Here is a 23,118-nt window from a genome sequence, read left to right as displayed (position 1 = left end):
ATTTTTACCCCGTTTTCTTTTTTTTTTTTTATTCCGCGCGGACGGAGTCGCGGGTAAAAGCTAGTGGAAATATAAATGACCAGTAGCTGCTCACTCTATCTCTTATAGACAAATTGGCAAACCAAACATATGGTATTTATTACCCTTCGTATTGAAATTGTTAGAAATAAGTCCAATTCGGTATGTACCTATTGATATAACATCCATTATTAATTACCTAGACAAAAGTTCTTGTCATTTGCATAATTATTCGCTACGTACGCTCTTCTTGCTAACGTCACAAGCGTGTATATAGAGAGTTGCGCAGGAGTCGATTAAATAGTCCGCATTAAGACGCGGTAGGCATCCCTTAGAACAGTTCATTTGCTTTGTATCATTCCGTGTCGGCTCTCGTGGGAGCTGGGTCGTATCAACTAAAGGTAGGATTCATTCGTGGCCCGTGTTTGTGTGTTGATTATTTGATTTATTAAAAAATGTATTTAAATTTTTTACATCATACAATTTAATTTTAATTCATAAAAATACAAAGTTTATTTTATGAAATTGGATCATGATAAATAAAAATGTAATCACGTTCATTGTATAGGAAATTTAAGTGAAATAAATATAATATCGTATGTGGAATAATTATTTTAATTTGGTTTTTGTTTTGGCAAATTTGTTCACATGATATTATGCAATAATTATATTTTTTAATGCAAGTCTCTATTATTTATAATGCAATAGTAATGTTCACGTAAATTGATGTATTTAAAAAAGATGAATAAAAAAATTCAAAACTGATGAACTATCTGAAATATACATTTTGGTACTATAACTATTTCAACGTCGCGTCGTACGTACGTACTCTATAACAAGTATGGTACGTAAAGTTACGTCTTATATTTTTTTTTTACAGAAAATGGGTTACACGGCTACAGAAAATGTGGTACAAAGCAGCACTTGGGCTGCGACGAACATGTTCTATGTTCTCCTGGTACCAGCTCTTATTCTCTGGTACGCGTACTGGCGCATGTCCAGGAGACGTATGTACGAACTGGCTGAGAAGCTAGAGGGCCCTCCCGGACTGCCTCTGATTGGAAACGCTTTGGACTTCACCGGGGGATCCGACGGTAAGTCATAAACACACGATTAAATTTAACAAAATTAATTATTTTTTAACAAAACGTAAAATATATATGTTACAATTAAGTTTTCTAGAATAAACATGAATAATATCTAAGAATAATTAAAATAAGCATAATCTCTTTTTAAACTTAAGTGTGTTTAATTTTACGCTTATAAATTAGAGCTAAAAAAAATGTCTTTACAATTTATGAAATCTGTGTACAGATAGGTTTAGCATAAAATTAAAACGCTTTGTCTCATCCCTTTTTCTTTTTTGTTACCAGAAATTTTCAGGAACATTGTGAGCAAAAGTTATCCATACGATAGAGAGTCCGTTATCAAAATATGGATCGGACCCCGGCTCTTAGTGTTCCTGTACGACCCGAGGGATGTTGAGTTGATCCTTAGCAGTCATGTCCACATTGATAAAGCGGACGACTACAGATTCTTCAAGCCGTGGCTCGGAGATGGTCTTCTGATCAGTACAGGTAAATATAAAATTGGTTGTTAGGATTGAGTGAAATAGATATCTTTAAAATACTGATGAATCGATTAGAGTAGTAGTTTTTTAAAGACAAATTTAAAGCAAAAAAAATTCAAAATAGTCTATGAAAATTACTTTATCGTATTATTTAATACTGTGGCATAGAAATTACTTGTTAACATTTGAATACTCCTTGAAACGTATCATGTGCATACATTTTACATGCACATATATAATACATAAATATTATAAACATAAATATATCAATATAACTGTTTATTTATTGAGGAAATATATTGTTTATTTTTGAGACGATCAGGAAATAAGATATTATTAAGCTGGTCACATAATACATGAACAAGGTTTTTGAGGCTAAACCACTTCCCTTAGCGGGTTGTTGAGGAAAATTGACGCATTGATCTTTAAACTATAATCACCTCTATATAGTTCGGAATACATATGCAAGTGAATCACTTTATTGTTTAAATAATAAAAAACATTGTTCAGTAATCTATTTACGCAATATAACAGCTAAATTTTCGGATTGTTGAATGTATACTATGAGAAGTTAATTTCATAGCACTATTTTATGAATCGATCCTACTAGCACATTTTATATACTTTATTATATGCTTGAGAAATTAGTGAAATTACTTAAAGTAATCTATTAAAATATGTATTCATAACATCAATCATCATTTATTTATTGAAATTTTATAATCATATATATATCGTTCGTTTTCCTAAAAATAAAATCATGTTTCATCGCATTTTGTAGACCAACAGTCATGCACCTAATAAGTATGTACTAAATTCATACGTACTACGTAAGTATGTACTAAATACGTACTTAGTACGTGTATTGCTGTTGGTCAGTTAAAATGTGACAACGAGGTGTTTGTTCAAGAACTTCAAAGAGAGATCAAAGAACTGAATAACGCAATTGCGATTCCTAGTACTACTACTATTACAGCTACTGCTAATAGTATTACTTCTACTGCTGGTACTACTGCTAGTAGTACATACAACAAACATGTCTACAAGAAAGGTAGACATGTACACACACATTATTTACGTACATACGTACTTGGCGATATTCAATTTAGCCGTTTCGTACAAAAGGCAACGTAAATCTTCGAAACTAATGTTCTATCGCGTTGCGATATGCGAGTTTCGTACACACAAATTTCGTCGAAATGAATCGTCTTTTCGGTCAGTACATACCTATACAGTATAGATTTGCTACCCTCGCCGCCATCGTGAAAATCACGATTTTTTTCATCAGCAGATGCTCGCAACCAGTTTGTCAATCTTGACAAACTGGTTGCGATTGATTTTGGCGACTAAAGAACAAAATGTCGGCGATGCGTGCCTGTGTGACATTGTGTGGATTTCTAATACATTATATTACGTTAATTAATTAGCTACTAAAATCACCGGCATTAGAATATTTACGTAGCATTATGTACGAAGGGCCTTACTAATTAGTACAATTATCAATTTTATAAAAATAAAAGTTGCTATTTGCAACTCTCAAAACAATGTGCTATATTTTTTTCGTAACTTAAGTTTTATATCAACCTAAGATATCAGAAAGCTATAATGTTTTGACGATTCCAGTAAACATATTAGAATTGATCACGAAAGTCAAACGTGATACTCTGGATAATTTGCATGTTAGCATTCCACAAACTTTTTTGTACAATAAACACAGGCGAGTCACAATCCATGGATACCTATTATGAATTAATTAAACGTTTTAAATGTGAATCTCAACTATCATAACACATTCATTACGACAATAAAGATATCTCTCTCAATCTCGTCGATGAAAAAAGAGATAGTAATAGAGTTGTATCCAGTGTCACGACATCCGAGACTAACGTTAATGTTATCAATGTATTAGGACAAAAATGGCGGTCTCATCGCAAGTTGATCGCACCTACCTTCCACTTGAACGTGCTGAAGAGTTTTATCGACCTGTTCAACGCCAACTCCCGCGCGGTTGTCGACAAGCTGAAGAAAGAGAGTGGCGTGTTCGACTGCCACGACTACATGAGCGAGTGCACAGTCGAGATATTGCTTGGTAAGTTATATTTTCTTTTATAACTTTAAAATACTTAGATACATACTATGGACAGTCACGTTAAAGCGCGTACTGTGCCTATTGCGCGCTATCCCGCGTGTTTCTCTGGTAGAGGTCCTTCGAGGCGGATTCGAATATCTATGCTCACAGACAAAAAAATTTTTAGTATCATTTTTGAAAAATCAAGAAAGCAGTTATTATTAATGCTAATATTAATCGTGAATAAACATGTTTTAATTTTGAAACTACTAACATACTAGGAAAATATAAAGCAATATTTTATAATTATTAGATAACTTCCGTATTAAACATGTAACCTTAAAGGTTGCTTGCCTTAAATGTAATAACCAGTTATAAAAATTGTAACGACGGGTACAATTTATAAACACAGCGTAAACGATTCCGCCATTAATTAAATAACAAGAATTGTAATAACGATTATGTTGGTCGATAGAATTGTAAACCACATAATTATTTACTACACGTGAATAATTATACTGCATATTGCACATTCCTATATAAACAATATTTTATTTTATCTGTGTCCGTAAAAGTTTTCATGGATAAAAAAATTGAAAAAAAAGTAAACAGCTAAGTTTTCACATTCAAATTGCAAATTGACTCCCGACACAAGTTTAAGTTTTTTCAGTAAATGAAATGTTTGTTAAACCAATAAATCATTTTCATTTTCAAATTGAACGTCAGAAGCTGACAAATATTATCATCCTAAATATAAAATGTGTTAAACTTATTTTGCAAATTTTAATATTCAAACCTAAAGATATTTCATAACTTTATGATTTAGGTAAAAATTGCAATAAAATGTTGTGGGTAATTTCCGCTGACTCTAACTCTAGTAGCATTGACACAGATTCAGACATAACTGCAACCTTAAGATCATAATATTGTTCCGTGTCATAGCTATAATAATTTTAAAACATAATAAGAAAAACAAAGATTTTATTTTTGAACTTTAAGAATTAAAAAGAAGTGTACTTTGTAACATCACTTTACTTTATTTTTTGTTTGTAAAAAATGGATTTAGTATCAAAACAAATATTTTTTTGATTTATGTAGTTAAATAAGCACCTTGAAACAAAAGTGGAAATAATTATTACATAAACAAAAAATGTTTCGTAAAAAAAGAAAATCAAATTCTCGAAGGATATCGAAACATCATATCAACGATTAACAACGAATCAAGTCGAAACAAGTTTTTTGGTTTGTCGGTTATACTAAAATGAGCAAATGGAAAAAAACTGACACAAATTAGATTATTTATAGGGACTATAGCGTAAACAAGCAAATAATGTTTTCGTATTTTAACTTTTTCGATTTAAATAAAGTTCAAGGTGAAATAACGCGGTGCGAATAACTATTCCTAAATTCATAACGTCTAAAGGGCTAGTAGTGAAAAGCTTCGATAGACAATTTAAGAAACTATCACTAAACGTTTGGTATAAAATAAAGTAAATTTAGAGGGTGCCAGTTGAGTGAGACGGTCTTGAAATTAACATATAAATTAATTTTTCAATGTTGATACTGTCCAATATCGGCTAAATCAGCACAAGCTTCGATCTTGTTTTGCGTGGAAACGAGAATTAAAAAATTAATATCAATTAAGTTATTGATTTTTTTAATTGTACTTTAGTACACTGCAAACTTTTGTATTTGGTTTTTTTTTAATAACATACTATTGTATAATTCATATAACTATTTTTAAGTTAGTATTTTTAAGTTTGCGCTGAAATTTATATAAGTAACTCCTAAATCTTACTAACATTATAAATGCGAATGTTTAGATGGGGGGATGGATGGGTATTTGTTTGAAGGTATTTCCGAAACGACTCAACGGATCTTAAGCACAGATGTAGAACATAGTCTGGAAGAACACATAGTCTACTTATTATTATTTTTTAATTCCGCGCGGACGGAGTCACGGGCGACAGCTAATATAAATTCAATAAGTACCTAATATAGACTGTAAAACGTAAAAAAACCGGTACTAATAAACGACATCATAATAATTATAGACAAGACTTGCTATCGAATGGAATAATACGGACCAAAACATAATTTTGTTCCATTCAAAAAGTTCCATGAGCTTGTGATACACGCTCTACATTTTTTTCCATTACGTACAAAAAACACGTAACTGCTGAAGTGGTTGATTTTTTTGTTTCTTTTTAATGGAATGGAATTGAAAGAACAAGTGAATATTATCTTGTACATTTTAAGTTGAAAACATATTTAACCTTTTTAATTTACTTCCTTTATTTTCCGGATTGACAGTTGCATTTGTAAATACTATATTATTTCATAGTTTCTTCAATATCATAACAATTTATCTGATTTTAAAGAGTAAGGTTTCGTATATTTCGAATTCTTTCCTGCAGTGCGATACACAGTCGAGTAATAAACTCGTTTTCATTTATTTAAGCATTGCTTGTTAGAAATATCCCCAACTTAGAATCATTTTCAACATAGTTCAAAAATTTATCTTCTTACTAATATTATAAACGCGAATGTTTAGATGGATGGATAGATGTTTGAAGGTATCTCCGGAACGGCTCAACAGATCTTAATGTAATTTGACACAGATGTAGAACATAGACTGGAAGAACACATAGGCTAAAACAGAGTCGCGGACGACAGCTAGTTTTAGATAAGTTGTAAACCAAATCAAATATCAATTCAATTGATAAAAGCGACAAAGTTCATGTTACTTCTCAAAATGCAATAGGTATGCAATACGATTTCTTCCTCCTGTCACGTATTTCTTAGTATCAACATACTATATATGCCCCTCAATGGAACCACTACATCTTATTGAGTATAATTCCTTGAGAATCAAGGCCAAGTTACAAATAAAGTTAAAAAAAACTCTTTGATATTGCTAATTAACATTCTATATGACTTCCCTATATTTCCCTTATTTGTTTTAAAATCACTCGCCATGAACATGCTCGTTTAATTATATTGAATACTTCAGTAATTATAAAAACATTTGCATTAGTAATGACACTGGAAATCACAAATACGAGCACGTTAGAAGCGAATGCAATAAAATAAAACTATTTGATTTCTTTAAGGTCAATGCAAAGCAATATGGTTGAACTGCTATTATTTCTACTAAACAGGGTCAAAAGAAAATGCGCAGTATCTTACAAACTTGGTAATATCCGCGTGCGACTTCCATTTGTAAATGTTATTGAAATCATTCGTAACTTCAAATGGATTATTTAATTCCTCATTATAATAGTTGTCACATTGTTTACTACAAGTTGAATTTATTAATATTAATAGCAGTAGATACAAATCTCGTAAAGTACGTGACGTATTGTCGTGTGAATAGAGTTATGCATTTCGTGTGATACAGGAAAATGCGTAAACTGCGAGGCGTAATTCCATGTGAAGTTTGGCGACCACCCATGTTCCAACGTATCGGTTATGACAATCGTAAGACGCGAACAATTAAGTACTCTATAACACATATCGTTACACAATAGGTACTATTACTGCGGGGTCAATAGGTCCATCAGTTTGAAAGAAATAAATACGTGTATCCCGCAAAGGCTTACGTTATTGCTCCGATGATCGCCATTTAATATTCTATTCTGCATCGTTTTAATGCTATAAACCGCTTTGTATGCGAGAAAGGAGTCGATCGTGCACTCGATGCGACCGAAAACGGAATACGTTATAAACAAAAGCATGCGAAAAATTTTAATGTTTTTTTCACGCTTTTTGTCGCCATGTTTTATTGTACAAATGCAATTTAAATTGAAAACACCACGATCATAGATAAAAAATATCTAATCTCGACTGTTCTAGCTTCCCGAGTAGCCGGTTAGGTGTTATTACCTAACATAATGGTTTTATCTAAACATAGATTTAATAATAATTTTTAAAATTATGGATTTCCTTTGCAAAAAATGACTTAGCTTTTTGTACCATTTGCAAAATAGATAATTAAGGTACAAACTACGTAGTATTCTTTTGTTTTCTACGGCAAAAAATCAGTGATTCGGGTGAGCAGAGATTCCAAATTTTCACAATATTTCACTTTATTGATTTATGTTTAATCTGGCCATTTTAAATTAAAATTGTAGCAAGGTGTAGTAGCCACGCAGCAAGCAGTAGTACTGTTGAACTGTAAATTTATAACAATTTAACTTTAATCACAGAGACCGCTATGGGTGTCAGTAAGAGTACTCAAGATCAAAGTGGTTTCGAATACGCCATGGCTGTCATGAAGATGTGCGATATCCTACACTTGAGACACACAAAGATCTGGCTGCGACCTGACCTGCTCTTCAACTTCACTCAGTACGCTAAAGTCCAAAACAAACTTCTTGACGTCATCCATGGATTAACCAAAAAGGTAATAATAATTTGATTTGTAAATTCTATCACAAGTTTAATTTGTAAACCACTAAGAAGTTGTAATTGATTAAAATTTGAAAGTGAACAGTTTTCTTATAAAATATGTTTTTAAAGGTCATCACAAAGAAGAAGGCAGAGTTTAAATCTGGAAAGAAACCAACAATTGTCAGTGAAGTCGAAGTTGCAAAGAACGGTTCATCATCCAAGACCACATCAGTTGAAGGACTTTCTTTCGGTCAATCCGCTGGTCTTAAGGACGATCTGGATGTGGACGATGATGTCGGCCAGAAGAAACGTCTCGCCTTCCTCGACTTACTTCTAGAGAGCTCTCAAAGCGGAGTCGTTATATCGGACGAGGAAATCAAGGAACAAGTCGATACAATCATGTTTGAGGTAAAACCGTTTAATATAAATTATACATGATTGCTCTATTATCTAAACAAACATTTAAAGATAATTTAATATTATAGGGTCACGATACAACAGCCGCTGGCAGCAGTTTCTTCCTGTCTATGATGGGAATCCATCAAGATATCCAAGACAAAGTCGTTGAAGAACTCGACCAGATATTCGGTGACTCCGATCGTCCGGCAACATTCCAGGACACTTTAGAGATGAAGTACCTTGAAAGATGTTTGATGGAGACCCTCAGGATGTTCCCACCAGTACCTATCATTGCACGTCATCTGAAGCAAGATGTAACCCTTCGTAAGTACCAGAAGAGACTGGAAAACTACAAACAAGAATAATTTGCCCATAAGCTCAAAATATGTATTCAAATCGTGACTTTTAAACTTAGTTATACACAATAAAGTCCGATCCTTAGTGTAGTCATCAAAAAGTTATTAATAATAATATGGGACTATGTAATTAAAATTTAAAAACTGATTTTTATTGAAAAGATTTGTGTTATGCGGTACAAAAATTTCTTGATGATGTAGAAATTCCTTAAGTTTCCGATTTTTATTAAGGGCTGACATGGCTCTAGGATCATTTGCTTTACACGCATTATAATGTTTCGTTAGGTACTGCACCGGGTCTTTAATACAATAATTAACATTCGATAACCGTATCTCTTACAGCATCGAATGGCAAAAAGGTGCCTGCCGGGGCTACCATCGTTATTGCGACATACAAGTTGCACCGTCGCTCTGATGTATATCCTAACCCAGATACATTTGACCCTGACAACTTCCTACCTGAACGCTCTGCGAATCGTCACTACTACGCTTTTGTACCATTCTCTGCTGGTCCCAGGAGTTGTGTCGGTGAGATACTTTTTATAATACAAATAGATGAATCCAAAATAACAATAATATTTTTTTTTCTTGTGTGCCAATTAACCGCAGATATATAACATGTAATTGTGGATGTCACGATCACTAATAAATTAAAAAAGAGAAAAAATAAATGAAATCATTGAGGAGAAGGTTAAAATTCAATGTTTATTGCAGGTCGTAAATACGCTATGCTCAAGCTGAAGATCATCCTATCAACGATACTGAGGAATTTCCGCATTCACTCGGACCTCAAGGAATCTGACTTCAGGCTTCAAGCTGATATCATTCTCAAGCGCGCTGAAGGATTCAAAGTTCGTTTGGAGCCACGCAAACGGTTGGCCAAAGCCTTCTAACTAATGACCAAAATGCCTACATCTGTAAAAAATATAGTTTTTTACAGTTTTTAGTGTTATTAGTGCAAATGATACCAGTACTGACTAAATTATTAATAATTTTATGTATAATGGTGGAAGAACTTGTCGAAACGGGTTTTGAAGTGGTTAATGAATATTTTGCTCAAATCTGTTACGGTTATATTTTTTGTAAATAGTTAATTTCCCTCACTTGATTTTAACGAATAAAGAATAATTAATATGAAACATTGCTTTTTTATTGCCTCACCTGAATGAATGTTTATTTAATAAAACTGCTTCTTAATTTCCTGATGTCTTCTAAGGTTGCTTCTCTAGCAAGCACCTGTTCCGTTTTTGCATCATCTTCAAGGATATTTCTCGTAGACCTCTCCTTCAATCGCATCCTATTAGAGGTAATGAAAAGTGATAATATGCATCTATATATAAATATGTAAAATATAAAATGCATTATTTATATATTTTTGACCACAAGTATTTAAATTTGCTTCTACGATAGAGAATTTTTCATTAAATAATAAAAACATTCTCAACATTATAAATATATCTAGATCGATAAGTCGAAGAAAACTGTCAATAATTAATCGGTAAAGCATTCATAAACACATACCACAATACATCCAATGGTGTTCGCTGATGACTTGGACATAGACATGGAATGAACTTATGATGTTCCTGGTCCATCCACCACGACGCCTTTGATGATTTCCATTCAATTACTTTTACTTTTGCAACAGTGCACGAAGCTGCTTTTTCTATTATTGCGAAGTATGACCCCATAAGTTCTTGACCTATAACGTCATTAAAATTGAACCGTTACTTGTACAAAACGTTTATTTTAAACAAAATAGATTAATAGTAATCATATGTACATATATGTAAATTTTGCATCGACATTGGAATATTGTAGAGGTCAAATCATTTTGTCTATACATAAAACCCGTTTAAATGAAATGTTTTATAAGTCAAATAAAATCATTCATGTATTTATTGATATTTAAATATCCAAACACCACGAAACAGTGACCAGAATACTCTTACTCTACTACTTACATCTCACTGTCTGACTACATATGCACGTAAATGGCTTATAAACTCATTATCTATGCTATCTTCCTACAAACTTACTTTTTCTATTCGTATAGTGACGCATGCTTACCAGCTGAAATTGCCATCATTACTCTAGACTGTTCAGCATCTTCATCAAGAACTTCCTGTTTTTGAGTCTTATATATTGTATCTAGATCGGTATATAATGTGCTTTTTTGCTTACTAACACCATATTTCTGGTCCTGTCAATTAATCAGTGTCAGCTTTGGTTTGTATGAATATAATTATTTTTTTGAAATTATATGTTCACGGAACTCTTATTATTAAGTTAATTGGCAGTCATTTGCCGTCTAAAAAAAAACTAAAAATCGCAACAAATATTTCTTACTTGTACAATATATCCCATAAAACACATAAACGCTTCTTCTAAATGCTGTGTTCCTAGATCAGGTCTCTCTCTTTTCAAGTGCAGTTCACCGAGTAAATGCAAAGCACGACCTAAATGTCTACGTAATCCATTCTGCATGGCCAACTCACCCATTTCAGTGAGTAATTTGGCGGCAGTTTCGTGATCGCCTAATCTGTTAAACAATAAATAACGATAAAACTTTCTAAAACATACTATGAACTAATTTATTAAACGGCCCAATTTGTTTTTAATATGCGATATAATGCATTATGTGGCGTCGCAGCTTTTAAAGGAAACAATTATGAAAACCAAATCTGTAATTTGTAAAACTCCCTTGTGGTGTCTTTAGGTCTATTTTAACCCAATTATTAGACATTAATTTTCGGTCGTTGGTTTATTTTTGGCCGTGTGTAGCTTTGTTAATATATAGAAAAAGAAAGAAGAAAAATAGTATACTAGATAAGGTTTAATTACAAATATTATTAAGTAAATATTTCTACGAGTATACCTTTGTCTCACGGCAGCAAGGTGCATTTTCGATATACACAAACCATTAACATCATTATTAGCTTCGTATATTTTATAGGCTTTTTGAAACGATTTGAGAGCATTATTTAAACTGTTCATTGCCAACTGACTGATGCCTATCTCAATAACCGCTTCTGCTGCTTTTGGGACATCTCCAGCTGCAATTGGTGAAAGAAGAATTCCTTTAAGGTTATCTGCCGCATTCTAAATCCTGGGAGGCCCTAAGCGACGATTAACGCTTTAAAAGACCCTTCGTTAAAATATTTTGCAATATCCATGTATCGACAACTTTAAATAAATTACATTATAACTGTCAAATGTACTAAATGTTTTATTTTTACATCTTTAATATTTCAAACATTATTATCTTACCATCTTTAGCTCTTCGTTCAGCCAACCGTGACAATCTTTCTGCTTTAGCCGGATCTTTGGCTCGAACAGCCCTTGCTTTACTCATTAATACTTTGTGCAGTTCCAAAACTGTCACTATAAAAACAGAATTCGGAGCATCCCTAAGTGCTTCCGTGATTTCATTGTCATTCTCAAACAGAGGCCAATCCTAAAATGATACAATCAATTTATAGTATATGGAATATACACAGTATTCGGGATGTTTCCTCAACATTAAATAAGCTGATGCTGGTCTAAATATCCCCTTAGCAAGGTCTAAAGTGATTAAAAAGCGGCAATGAGTACCTTTAGCATTTTCTCATCAACTTTACCTTTCCTATTGCACTATCACGTACGTCCGAAAAGATTTCATACGCCTCTTCCATATCATCTGTATCTGGAACTGATAAATACTGTTCGTCATAAAAATGGACTTAACGCTAACACATAAGCATAAGACAATGAAAACTTACATTTATTAAGCAAAAATGAGGCGTAGTGATATTTACAGCAAGCTTTCTGTCTTCCACCATCCAGTAAATAATGACTCGCTACTGCTATTGCGGCTAGGAAAAATTTCTCTGCCAACCACAAGATCCCTTTTCCTTTCTCAGAATAGTATAAAGCAAGCTTGAGTAACTCCAAGCACTCTTTCTTTTTGTTGTCTGCAAAGAATAAATTTCTATAAAAAAAAATCGGTGGTGGGAACTCGCGCTAAACTCAGACGTTTACCTCTATCGCGTTCCCTTTCGGCCCGTTGTAAACCGGCACAAATATGCTCCAAAAAGTCCTCCCTTTTCCTAATATCAACCACTATGCCAATTTCATCTTCTGCAAGAATCTGAATATTATCATAAATAAGATCTTGTAGATAATCGGAGGATTCAAAAAAACCAGCTTCTTTTAATTCTAATTCGATGCACTCGTGTAAAGGTAGTTTATGTCTGAAAAAGAAGGATAAGTGCAATAGTGTTCTGCACGAAAGAGAAGAGAGGATACAGACCAACAATGACAGTAAACACACACATTGTTGGAGTGTATTCCTCTTTACAGCGAAATATTGCTTGTTACGCACTTTTCTAAATCTTAAAATAATGAAGTTATAAAGTCTGAAGAAGTTTGTTTGAAACCTGATCCCACTGATTTCTGAACATTTATTAGAAAGTTTCTGAAGTCTTTGGCACTGATGTCTTGAATATAATTACATTAACGATTACTTACCTACGGATTCCTTTTGCATCAAGTGTATCCAAGCTGAACAAAGCTTTGTTTCTCATATTTTCAAGACTGTTTTTTGTCATGCATGCCATTAACTTTGGTAGCTTTCGCTTTTGAGGTATTTCGAATGGTTTTGCCATATTTAATGAATTAGTATCAAAGTTATTATTTATCTAACAAAACACATGTAAAACCATTTCTTTTGTTGACAAAATAAACTTTTATTTTTTATCTTCGTCCCTAGTAACCGAGTTAATACTTTTTGGATTATTTCTTATACTCATATATGACATTTTGTACAAAAAAGTACATTTTATAATTCTGTAAAAGAAGTAAATGTAAAATGATTTTATTAGGAAAAAATAATTAGGTCGATAAGCTTAAAATAATTACGTGAATTCTGGGCCCAGTCATCACACACCACTCTTCTTGTAAGTCTTGGATATTGATCACGCTTAAAAATCATTCGTGGGCGTGTATAGTGTGTGAACTATCGAGTCTGACTGGGATTATCTTCATCTAACCTAACTATTCAATATATGTAGAATGCATGAAATAATTTAATTATATTAAATTGAAAGATTCTATACCAGCTCATCGGCAGCTCAATATAGTCCCCACTGAGGAGCTCGGAGTCTACCTTAAGTCTGAGGTGACTAGGCCATAGGCAACCACGCTGGAACAGTGCGGGTTGGTCGACTTCTCACGTATCTTTGAATTTCATCGCAGATATGTTCAGGTTTTTTTTTTTTCCGTGATCCCCTGATATGTGTATTCAGAGACTTTATTTACATTTTTAATTATATTCCATTTACGTATTTACTTGTTCTATAAATTAATTTGTTACTAAAACAATGGTGCAAATATTATCACTGTGTGCGGCATTCTCTGTATGTATGCTAACATACATATGAGGAAGCCGCACAGGTACGTAGCCTCTTGCCATAATATTTGCACCATTCTTTTACATTTACAGATTTTTTGGACGACAACATTGGCTCTACATGACTACTTCCACATCTTCCATCTCTCCTTCGAATGTCTACTGTTCCGGTAAGTACTAAATTTTTGCTTCTTTCTTCTCATATTATCATTTTTGTTTTATTTCCGAAATAACTACCAAATTCCCTAACAATTTCCCTAACTGCATTCCCAGCATAGCTCCCATCCTTTTTTGTCCCGGTGTTTGTCTCTGGAACCAGGGGCGGCGTAGACAACGCAAGCCATATATGGCCGCCTTCCACAAATGGCTGGTGGCATAAATCAGTATGCCACCACGCATTTATCGTCATTTTGTTTTTCTTCCCCATGTTTTCCACGCCGTCCCTGGACCTTCGATCTATCCAGTGATGAATCTCAGAGTGTGTCCCGACCGATATTCTTTCCTTTAAGGTCTGCCCATCTTTTATGATGGGCGAGACCTCATGCATGTTTGATTTTTCATTATTTTCGCATGAGTTTGTGAAACCTAACCGGTCGGGTTTTACACTCCTTACCCCGTTGTCTGCTTCTGCACCACAATATCTCTTCCACTTGCCTTTTGTGCCCGGGACCACCTTAGCAATTGCGGACCGCGCAATTGCGTCCCATCTCCGTCGCACCGGGCACTGCTCGTCGAAGACATTGTGGTTCCACCTGTCCATTTTTTCGTAATATGTTCAGGTTACATCACAATCCTTTACCGTAAGAACGTCGGATAAATGTATATACATATGTAAATCGGAAAACACATTGGTACATGGTGGGATAGACCTGCAGATCGCAAGTCAAGTGCCTAACCCCTGAGCCACCGACGCTCTCTATAGTTTTGCTTAAATTGCTTTGGTTACTCATAAATCACTGAAATTTTAAAATAAATCGTTATGTTTTAAAAACGTGTTTTTAAATTACCGGTTCCAATACACTAAATATTAATTCCTCAGTTTATTTCTCGAATACTTACAAATATGCTCTGGCATACATTGTAATTTTAATGTTACGTAAGTTGGCTTAATCATTTTACTGAAATAATTGCCTTAATAATACATATTCACAAAAAAAATCTACCTTTGTGTGGGACGGACAAAAAAGCCTGAGTATTAAAAATAACTCTGGCATATTTTACAAATTTGTAAAATAAAAAAACAACTTATAGCGGATACTATTTTTAATTATGTTTTTATTATTATTTCTGTTTCTATATTCTTACCAAGCCATAATTCATTATAATTTAAATTAATAAATAATTTCCAATTTTTCTACAATAATTTTATTATCAGACTTAGAATCAGATTATTACTTTCTTACATCCTCTTTACTTGGTGTTATATCTGGAGTCTGAGTGCTGACGTTAACTGGGTTTTTGACGACTACTGAAGAGGCTTTTGGCGGAGGTTCTTCATCATCGTTTCTCTCTTCTTGCATATTGTTTGTAGAACTTTCTGAATTTTCCTCGCCGGTTTGACTTTTCTTTGCGTCTTTTAAAGCTTTAAGCATTTCTAAAACAAAAAGTAAATTGATCATTGAATCTTTTTTGGACATAATGGCGAGGAAATTCTTGGTTATCGTTATCTTGGTTTTGGTACAAAGTATTTTACGCGTGAAAACTGTCCTTTGTATGTAGCGCTGCATGTTTTTGTTGTTTAAATAGGCAACATAATTATTGTCTCAGCGCTGTAGAAAACTTTAGTTATGATGATGATGATGATGTAATCCCGGCCGATATCGGCCACGGTGACTGTCTTTAGCTCCTGTTTTGACGTTGGTGTGCTCGCATGTGGCTTATGTAGCCAATTTTGTTTAACTTTAGTTATAATATTACCAAAAACGTAGCAAACCCCTGGTTCTTACTGACTTTTCTATGAGTAGTATTACCTCAATTATTCCTTGGTTTTATTTAGTAAGTTTATTGTAATATTTACCTTGACTTTACAGACTACTTGTTATTACGAGTATAATATATAACGAACAATGTTTACCCCTTCTAAAGTTTCCTGATAAAGGCATTCTAAATTGTTTTTCTTGTCAAGGTTACATTCTTAATTTAATTCATTAATAACATTTATCGTCATAACTGACTTTTTGAATACTTTATTTAATTCTGTACAAATTATATTTATTTGACAAATGACTTTGATCTTTTGACGTTTTGGTCCACTGTCAATGAAATTTAGTTTTTAAAGAGCTTCAAACAACTGTGGGACCTCTTTGTGGATTTTTAAATGTCAATTGTAGAATTATTATTCTATTATCAGGAATTAATAATGTTGTGTCAACGAAGCCAAAGTCAAATAAAAACGCCATGCACATACTCAGGTCAATACCATACTTAGTTGATCCGTAATAAAAAAGTAGTCCATATAGAGTCGTTCTTCGTGTCTTGTGTCATTCGCACTTGCTTGTGTAGTTGCTTGTGCATGCGCATTTCTTTATAAAAAAAACACCCGTGCTAATATTATCAGCTAATCTATAATACGCCTAAAGTTGTTATAATTTCACGACATACCGCCAGACATTCCTCGACGGTGCGTTTCTCGGGGAATTTTCTACCACGCACAGCCGCGTCGTTAAACACTCTGTCTTTTACGACAGCAATGCATCTGCAGTTCCTTTACTGTTGCGATTGTCCATGGACTTCGATGATCACTTCGATGTTCCCGCCGCTCGTTAACCGCCTTCTCTTGTAAAAATAAAAAAAAACTTACATAGCCTTTACAATTTCGTAGTAACTAATCACAATCGGAATACATAGTGTTTTCTTTAATAAAATGGTAAGTTACCTAAATTCGCACTTATCGAAGAATAGGTCACCGGATTATCCCTTTTCTTGGCATTAAGCCTTAACTCAAAAGCGATATATACTATTCCAGATGAGACATAAATTCTCTGACGTATTATTTCCCTTAATATAAATATCACGTTTTGTTTTTGAGCAGAATTTAGTTTTCCTCTTTACATGTTGATGAAATTGTTTGCGTTAAGATCATTTCGCTCTATTTCAAGAGTTTTTGAAGCTTATATCACAATTAATGTTTTTATACTTTCATTTAAATTGAAAAGATGTTTCAAGACCTCGCCAAATGGATGTGTGTGGTGGATCTTCCTACTCTTCTGTTTTTTTGTTCTCTAAATGTTTTTTCTTTTGTTACATTGACAAAGTAAAATCTCTCCGACCACATCCTATGTAACAGTTAATAAAAAAACTAATAACTAGGCTACGTTGCTACGTTCTGTATTTAATATAATTATTGGTTATTTTAAAGGTAATTAAAAGTACACATGTAATAAAGCAATTATGTAATAATAGTCTACGGTGTTACTTTAAAAGCTATGATTTTTCACGTTCTTTTTAATAGTGTTGTTGGTCTTATAAAGGGTTAGTTGAACAAAATGAACATCGATACAGAGACAGTTTTTAAACAAAAAGCTATAAAGAGAGTAGACACTTACCTTAGAATTATTGGCTTACGTTTTAAAAATAATGAATCGAAACAAAATATAAAACGCCTTGCTAATAGGTGGTTCTTTTGTATAAATTTCCTAAGTCTTCTGTACGATGTTTTGGGTGAAATATCTTGGATAATAAAAGGGTCGCTTTCTGGAGATTTAGCTTTGATTGATCTAACACTTTTGGGTGCTTGCATTATCATGTGTTTTCTGGGTTGTGTTAAAAGTTACTACTTCTTTAAAGAAATGCCTCATGCATACAGTTTGATTCATGAACTTACTCTCCTATATTCTAATGAAACTAGACTTGTTTCCGACGAAAAGACAAAATATTTGCAATCTCATATGATTTTCCTTAATAGAGCTCTCAAAATTTTGATAACTTTGGATTCTATAGGTATAGTTGCCTTTAGTATTGGACCTATTATAATATCAATATCTCAATATTACACAACTGGTAAATTAAATCTTTTACTACCTTTCTTTATTTTATACCCATTTGATGCTTTCAACATTTACGTGTGGCCTTTTATATACATCCATCAAGTGTGGTCAGGTATATTTTCACGTCTTACTAATTTTAATTAATTATTTATTATTTTCTAATAAAAATATTTATTTTTTTAGCCGTTCTTGCTGTTTTTACTGTACTGGGGCCAGACAGCTTATTATACACGTCTTGTGTATTAATCAATGAGCATTTTTATCAATTGAAACAAGAAATTAAATTTATTTTCGATGAACATGATCCAGCATTAGGTATACATGATAATGCGTTGAAGAAAAAACTTGTAAACGTAGTTGTATTTCATTTGCAATTGATACGGTTAGTAGTATTAAGGAAATCTTACTAATGTTATAAATGCGAATGTTTAGAATGATGGATGGCTGTTTGTTAAGAGGTATCTTTTTTTTATATCATAAGGTGGCAAACGAGCAAACGGCCACCTGGATTCGCCACAATAGCGAGGCGGCCGTGGCCCATAGACATCCGAAAATGCAGATGCGCTGCCTACCTTTAATCAACGGAGAAGAGGACGCACAGAAAGAGGATATTTCTTTTTCCTATGCGTCCCGTTCTCCGCCAAATCCATTTTAGTCCTCTTCCCCTTCCCATCCTTTCCTTATACGAAAAGGGTGGGAAGGGAAAGAGGACTAAAATTAGACCTCCGGTACCACACTCATCAGACGAAACGCGGAATTGCTTCCACTTCACGCCTGTCTTCTGTGTGGTCGTGGTATTACACCGGTCGACCCGGCCAATTCGTGCACCCAACAAAAATTGTTGTTGCAGGATCTACCACTGTTAAATGTATCTCCAGAATTCTTACCCTTCTCCTAGTTCAAACTGTTTTTATTAATTTTGTGTTAACTTTTTAGTACCGATAAAGCATGTTGGACATGGGCGTTAGTCTGATAAAGCGGAGGGTGTAGTTGTGATATATTGCATAGAATATAATAGTAGGCGCTTTTTTGTCAAAGAAAAAAGCAATGACAAGAAATGTTTAAAAAATAGCATATAGTTAGGTTGATATTTTTTTTACAGTTATTTACATTTGATCGAGACAATTTATTCGAAGTCGACGCTTTGTAATGTGTTAACTAGCTCTTTGCTAATTTGTTTCACTGGTTTTAATGTGATGGTATGCTATATTTTTATAAGTTTTTCAATAATTTTATTGCATCAACTCACTTGGCTATTCTTAGTCATATTTTAAAAAAGCTGCACAATGTGAAATAAGTTGGTTATCTTTAGATAACTTTGTTATTTGATTTAATTAAAATTGTTAAGACTATTTCTTCTATAAATTTTACGTATTTCAGGCAGTTGATAACTTAGTAATGGTGATGCCGTTTATCCCTTTTTTGCTGATGGTGATTGGGCAAATATTTTTATTATGCTACTATGGAGATCTAATACAAGAATCAGTAAGTATATATGTATGTTGTTTTTGTACGTATCTTTCTGCAGTGGAAACGCACAGTAATAGCAATATTTCATACAAGAGTTGTTTTAGAACGAGGGATTGAGTGAAGCCGTGTATAGTAGCACTTGGTATAAAGTAAGATCACCAGTCGCCAAAAATTTAATCATTTTATTGATTCGGTGAGTATTTCAAGTCAATAAAAAAATATAATTTATCGTTAGTTAAACAGGATATAACCTTGTCATAATTATAAACCAGTTTTATTACGTTATATATGTTAATATTACGAAGAGAATTGACAGAATCTTGTTACAACATTGGTCTCCTAAGAGTAACTAAATTCAGATGGCAGTATCTAAGTCAGATGGCCAGGCAAAGTATAATATTTGTTAGAAAATTTTAAAAAGAAACACGGAATAAAGTCTAACACCGCGTGTCATATTTCAAAACGAGTCAATATTAGAAAAAACGTATAAAAATTGCTTTTCTAAGATGTTCATTTTTACCGTAATGTATGTATTACCTTATTTACAGAGCTCAGAAGCCGTTTAAAATCACAGCATATGGTTTTATGCACATCAACATTGCAGCGTTTACGAGAGTAATTATTTGTAAATATGTATATTTTTTTTAGTTATTCTCGTGTTCTTAATGAACGTTTATATATTTTCTTTCAGATAATGAGCACATCCTGGTCGTATTTCGCTTTGCTGTTATCATTTAATAACAACAATTAGTGTACCGAAATACTACTTATAACCATCAAAAACTAATAGTAATATAAGATTTATTTATAAAATTAATATTCTATATTTTATAACAATGTTTTATTTATTAATAATTTTATTTACGTAAGTAAATATAGAATCTATTAAATATTCATTAATGTAATTGTTAAAAGCATTACTGTGTAATCACTTATTTTAATAATTACTAATATTATAAAGAGGATGCTTTTATTTGTTTAGTAGTTATCACACGCGACTCCGTCCGCGCATAATTAAAAATAAAATTAACCTATGTGTTCTACCTAACCATGTTCTATATTGATACAAAATTTCATCGAGATTCGTTAATCCGTTCTGGAGATACCTTCAAGCAAACATCCATCCAACCATCTTAACATTCGCATTTATAGTATTAGTAAGATAATAGAGGATAATACACATTTTCAATACACTATGTACTTCTATCTATGTATTACTAGCTGTCGCCCGCGACTTCGTCTGCGCGGAATTAGAAAAAAACTTAATATGTAGTATATGTTCTTCCAGATTAATTTCCAAACAAATTTAGTTAAGATCCATTAAGCCTTTCTGGAGATACCTTCAAACAAACATGTCCATCCATTTATCCATCCATCCATCTAATTTTTTCAAAAAATTTCTGTCATAAGAACCTTCTCCTGACAATAACAAACAAAACAAAAAAAGTAAAATCGGGCCAGCCGTTCACGCGTGATGGCGTGACCAGGGGATATAGGGATTCATTTATATACATATATATATATATAAATGAATCCCTATATCCCCTATATATATATATATATATATATATAGATAAGTATGTACTTATAATAAAAAAATTGTTGTGCGAAGTTGGACTGAGATCAAAGTTTTGTAGTAATAACAACAATTCTTCTTTTTATAAGTTGTATACAAAACCGAGACAAACTTGCGATAAGCTTTCATTATATTTTATGATTAATTTCCCTTGAAGAAGTTTGTATTTATAAATCAAATTATTTACTGATTCAGTTCATAGATTCGTCTAATAACAATGGTTCCTTTAACTACGTAGTATACTCAAGATTTATCTATAATAATATTTTATGGAAAGATTTAATTGTTTGTTTGTTTGTATTGGATAGGCTCAGAAACTACTGAACCTATTTGAAAAATTTTTTGAATGTCGGGATGCTACACTATCCCCGGGTGACATAGGCTTTATTTATTACTAGATTTTTTTTTTAATTCCGCGTGGATGAAGTCACGTGCAACTGCTCGTTAATAAAATATCAACCCAGGAACTAATCTCAGCTTTACAAACAGTTGTCAATCGAATATAGTTGAAAACGTGTAAGTAATGACAGAGAAACCTCCCTTGATTATTTCTGTATTTCGGTCACGTCTTCATTGAGTCTATTTGGGGTGTGATAAAGTTAAACTCGGAATGATAATATCATTGGTAATTCATTTCACGATTCTATCAATTATTTTCTTTCAATCTAAAAACAAATATTCCAGGATATTTACTTAAGAGAAGAACAAAGTAACTTTATGACTGCCATGACCCAAGTGTTCTGTCGCAAACAAATAAATTGGCTGGATTTATTATGATTATGTAAAACACAGCCAAATATAATTTAAGTGAAGTAGTTAATCAAATCCATTTATTAATATAAATATAACTACAAAATAATAAATATAATTATAAGAAACAATTTTATTTTGTTTTTCTGCCTGGAATTAATGTGAAATATAATCAAAAAGGTCTTAATTTTTTTTAGGTTTAGTTTTTTTTAATTAAAGCTTACATTTCGCCTTTCGGAGACAGTGAATTTTACATTTAACGAACAAACGCGTGCACAATTTCTTTTTCGCAAGGTGTTTCATTTTTTAGCTATTTATAGAAAAAAATACTAGGTAATAATTTTTGTAAATAAAAATTACTTAAAAAAAAGAAATCTGCAAAAAGGTAAAATAAAGATAATAGTTTGTACTACGAGTATCCAATAACCACAACCCAGACGACCTTATTGTATGAATGAGTTAGATAACGCTATGAAATATGACCTAACCTTTTGCTAAGAATTATAGGAGTACTTTATAAATCGGTTGAACCTCGAACTAAAAGTACTTTAACATTTATCAAACTATATTAAGCTATATTTATCTAGGAAATGTGATTATTTTTCGATATAATAGACACACCAATCTTACTAAGGTTACCTATTAGTTTTTTTTAATTCCGTGCGTAATAATCAATTGAAATGAAACTCAAAACAACTGAACTTTATCGAATTACATTTGCTACGTTAATATTGCTTTCTAAGCCATTGTACGTGACCCAAGCCATATTGACTCTACTTTGTGAACGGGTCAACCCGACCTAATTTTATCTGACGCCACTAAAATCTTCACTTAAATTTGTATTAACATTCAAACTTAAATAAAACTTAAACTAAAAAGATAAATACAGTTTTATAGAGTAATGTTCAGGTCGATGAAATTCAACTATTTAGATTACTACTGGTATTTCAATGTTTTAAACATGCCGAATAATTGTTACTAAACAGACTTTGGTTTTACCGAAGCTGACGCAATAAACCAATTTTAGGTAAGTTTTTTTTAGTAAAGAATAAGTTATGTAAATTACTTATTGCGCGCATATTGATATTAATCAAAGTGCTTTTTTCCGGCAGGAGTAATTACTACAGGTAAGCAGAAAGTTTTA

At 32.7% G+C, this 23,118-nt stretch overlaps 3 protein-coding genes across 3 annotated transcripts; 2 read left to right on the top strand and 1 right to left on the bottom strand.

Moving 5' to 3' along the window:
• Window positions 1-306: 306 nt before the first annotated feature.
• On the top strand, window positions 307-9,942 carry LOC106708544 (cytochrome P450 4g15). The gene is made up of 9 exons (XM_014500079.2): window positions 307-419; window positions 899-1,112; window positions 1,392-1,595; window positions 3,498-3,677; window positions 7,865-8,061; window positions 8,178-8,456; window positions 8,534-8,771; window positions 9,146-9,331; window positions 9,518-9,942. The coding sequence occupies exons 2-9, from the start codon at window positions 902-904 to the stop codon at window positions 9,694-9,696; spliced, it is 1,674 nt and encodes a 557-aa protein (XP_014355565.2). The 5' UTR covers window positions 307-419; window positions 899-901; the 3' UTR covers window positions 9,697-9,942.
• Window positions 9,943-10,286: 344 nt separating this feature from the next.
• On the bottom strand, window positions 10,287-14,952 carry LOC106708520. The gene is made up of 10 exons (XM_045678033.1): window positions 14,806-14,952; window positions 13,313-13,482; window positions 12,824-13,035; window positions 12,565-12,756; window positions 12,424-12,494; window positions 12,074-12,260; window positions 11,682-11,859; window positions 11,153-11,345; window positions 10,874-11,000; window positions 10,287-10,505 (listed from the first exon to the last, which is right to left on the bottom strand). The coding sequence occupies exons 1-10, from the start codon at window positions 14,950-14,952 to the stop codon at window positions 10,288-10,290; spliced, it is 1,695 nt and encodes a 564-aa protein (XP_045533989.1). The 3' UTR covers window position 10,287.
• A 3,028-nt stretch (window positions 14,953-17,980) lies between these two features.
• Window positions 17,981-20,419, top strand: LOC106708521 (odorant receptor 4). Its single transcript, XM_045678032.1, has 7 exons — window positions 17,981-18,290; window positions 18,362-18,560; window positions 19,281-19,377; window positions 19,559-19,663; window positions 19,753-19,841; window positions 20,197-20,263; window positions 20,340-20,419. The coding sequence occupies exons 1-7, from the start codon at window positions 17,981-17,983 to the stop codon at window positions 20,397-20,399; spliced, it is 927 nt and encodes a 308-aa protein (XP_045533988.1). The 3' UTR covers window positions 20,400-20,419.
• The last annotated feature ends 2,699 nt before the right edge of the window (window positions 20,420-23,118 follow it).

The sequence above is a fragment of the Papilio machaon genome, chromosome 5 (assembly GCF_912999745.1).
Source record: "Papilio machaon chromosome 5, ilPapMach1.1, whole genome shotgun sequence".
In the NCBI taxonomy this organism is placed as follows: domain Eukaryota; kingdom Metazoa; phylum Arthropoda; class Insecta; order Lepidoptera; family Papilionidae; genus Papilio; species Papilio machaon.
This window is presented reverse-complemented; position numbering and strand designations above follow the sequence as displayed.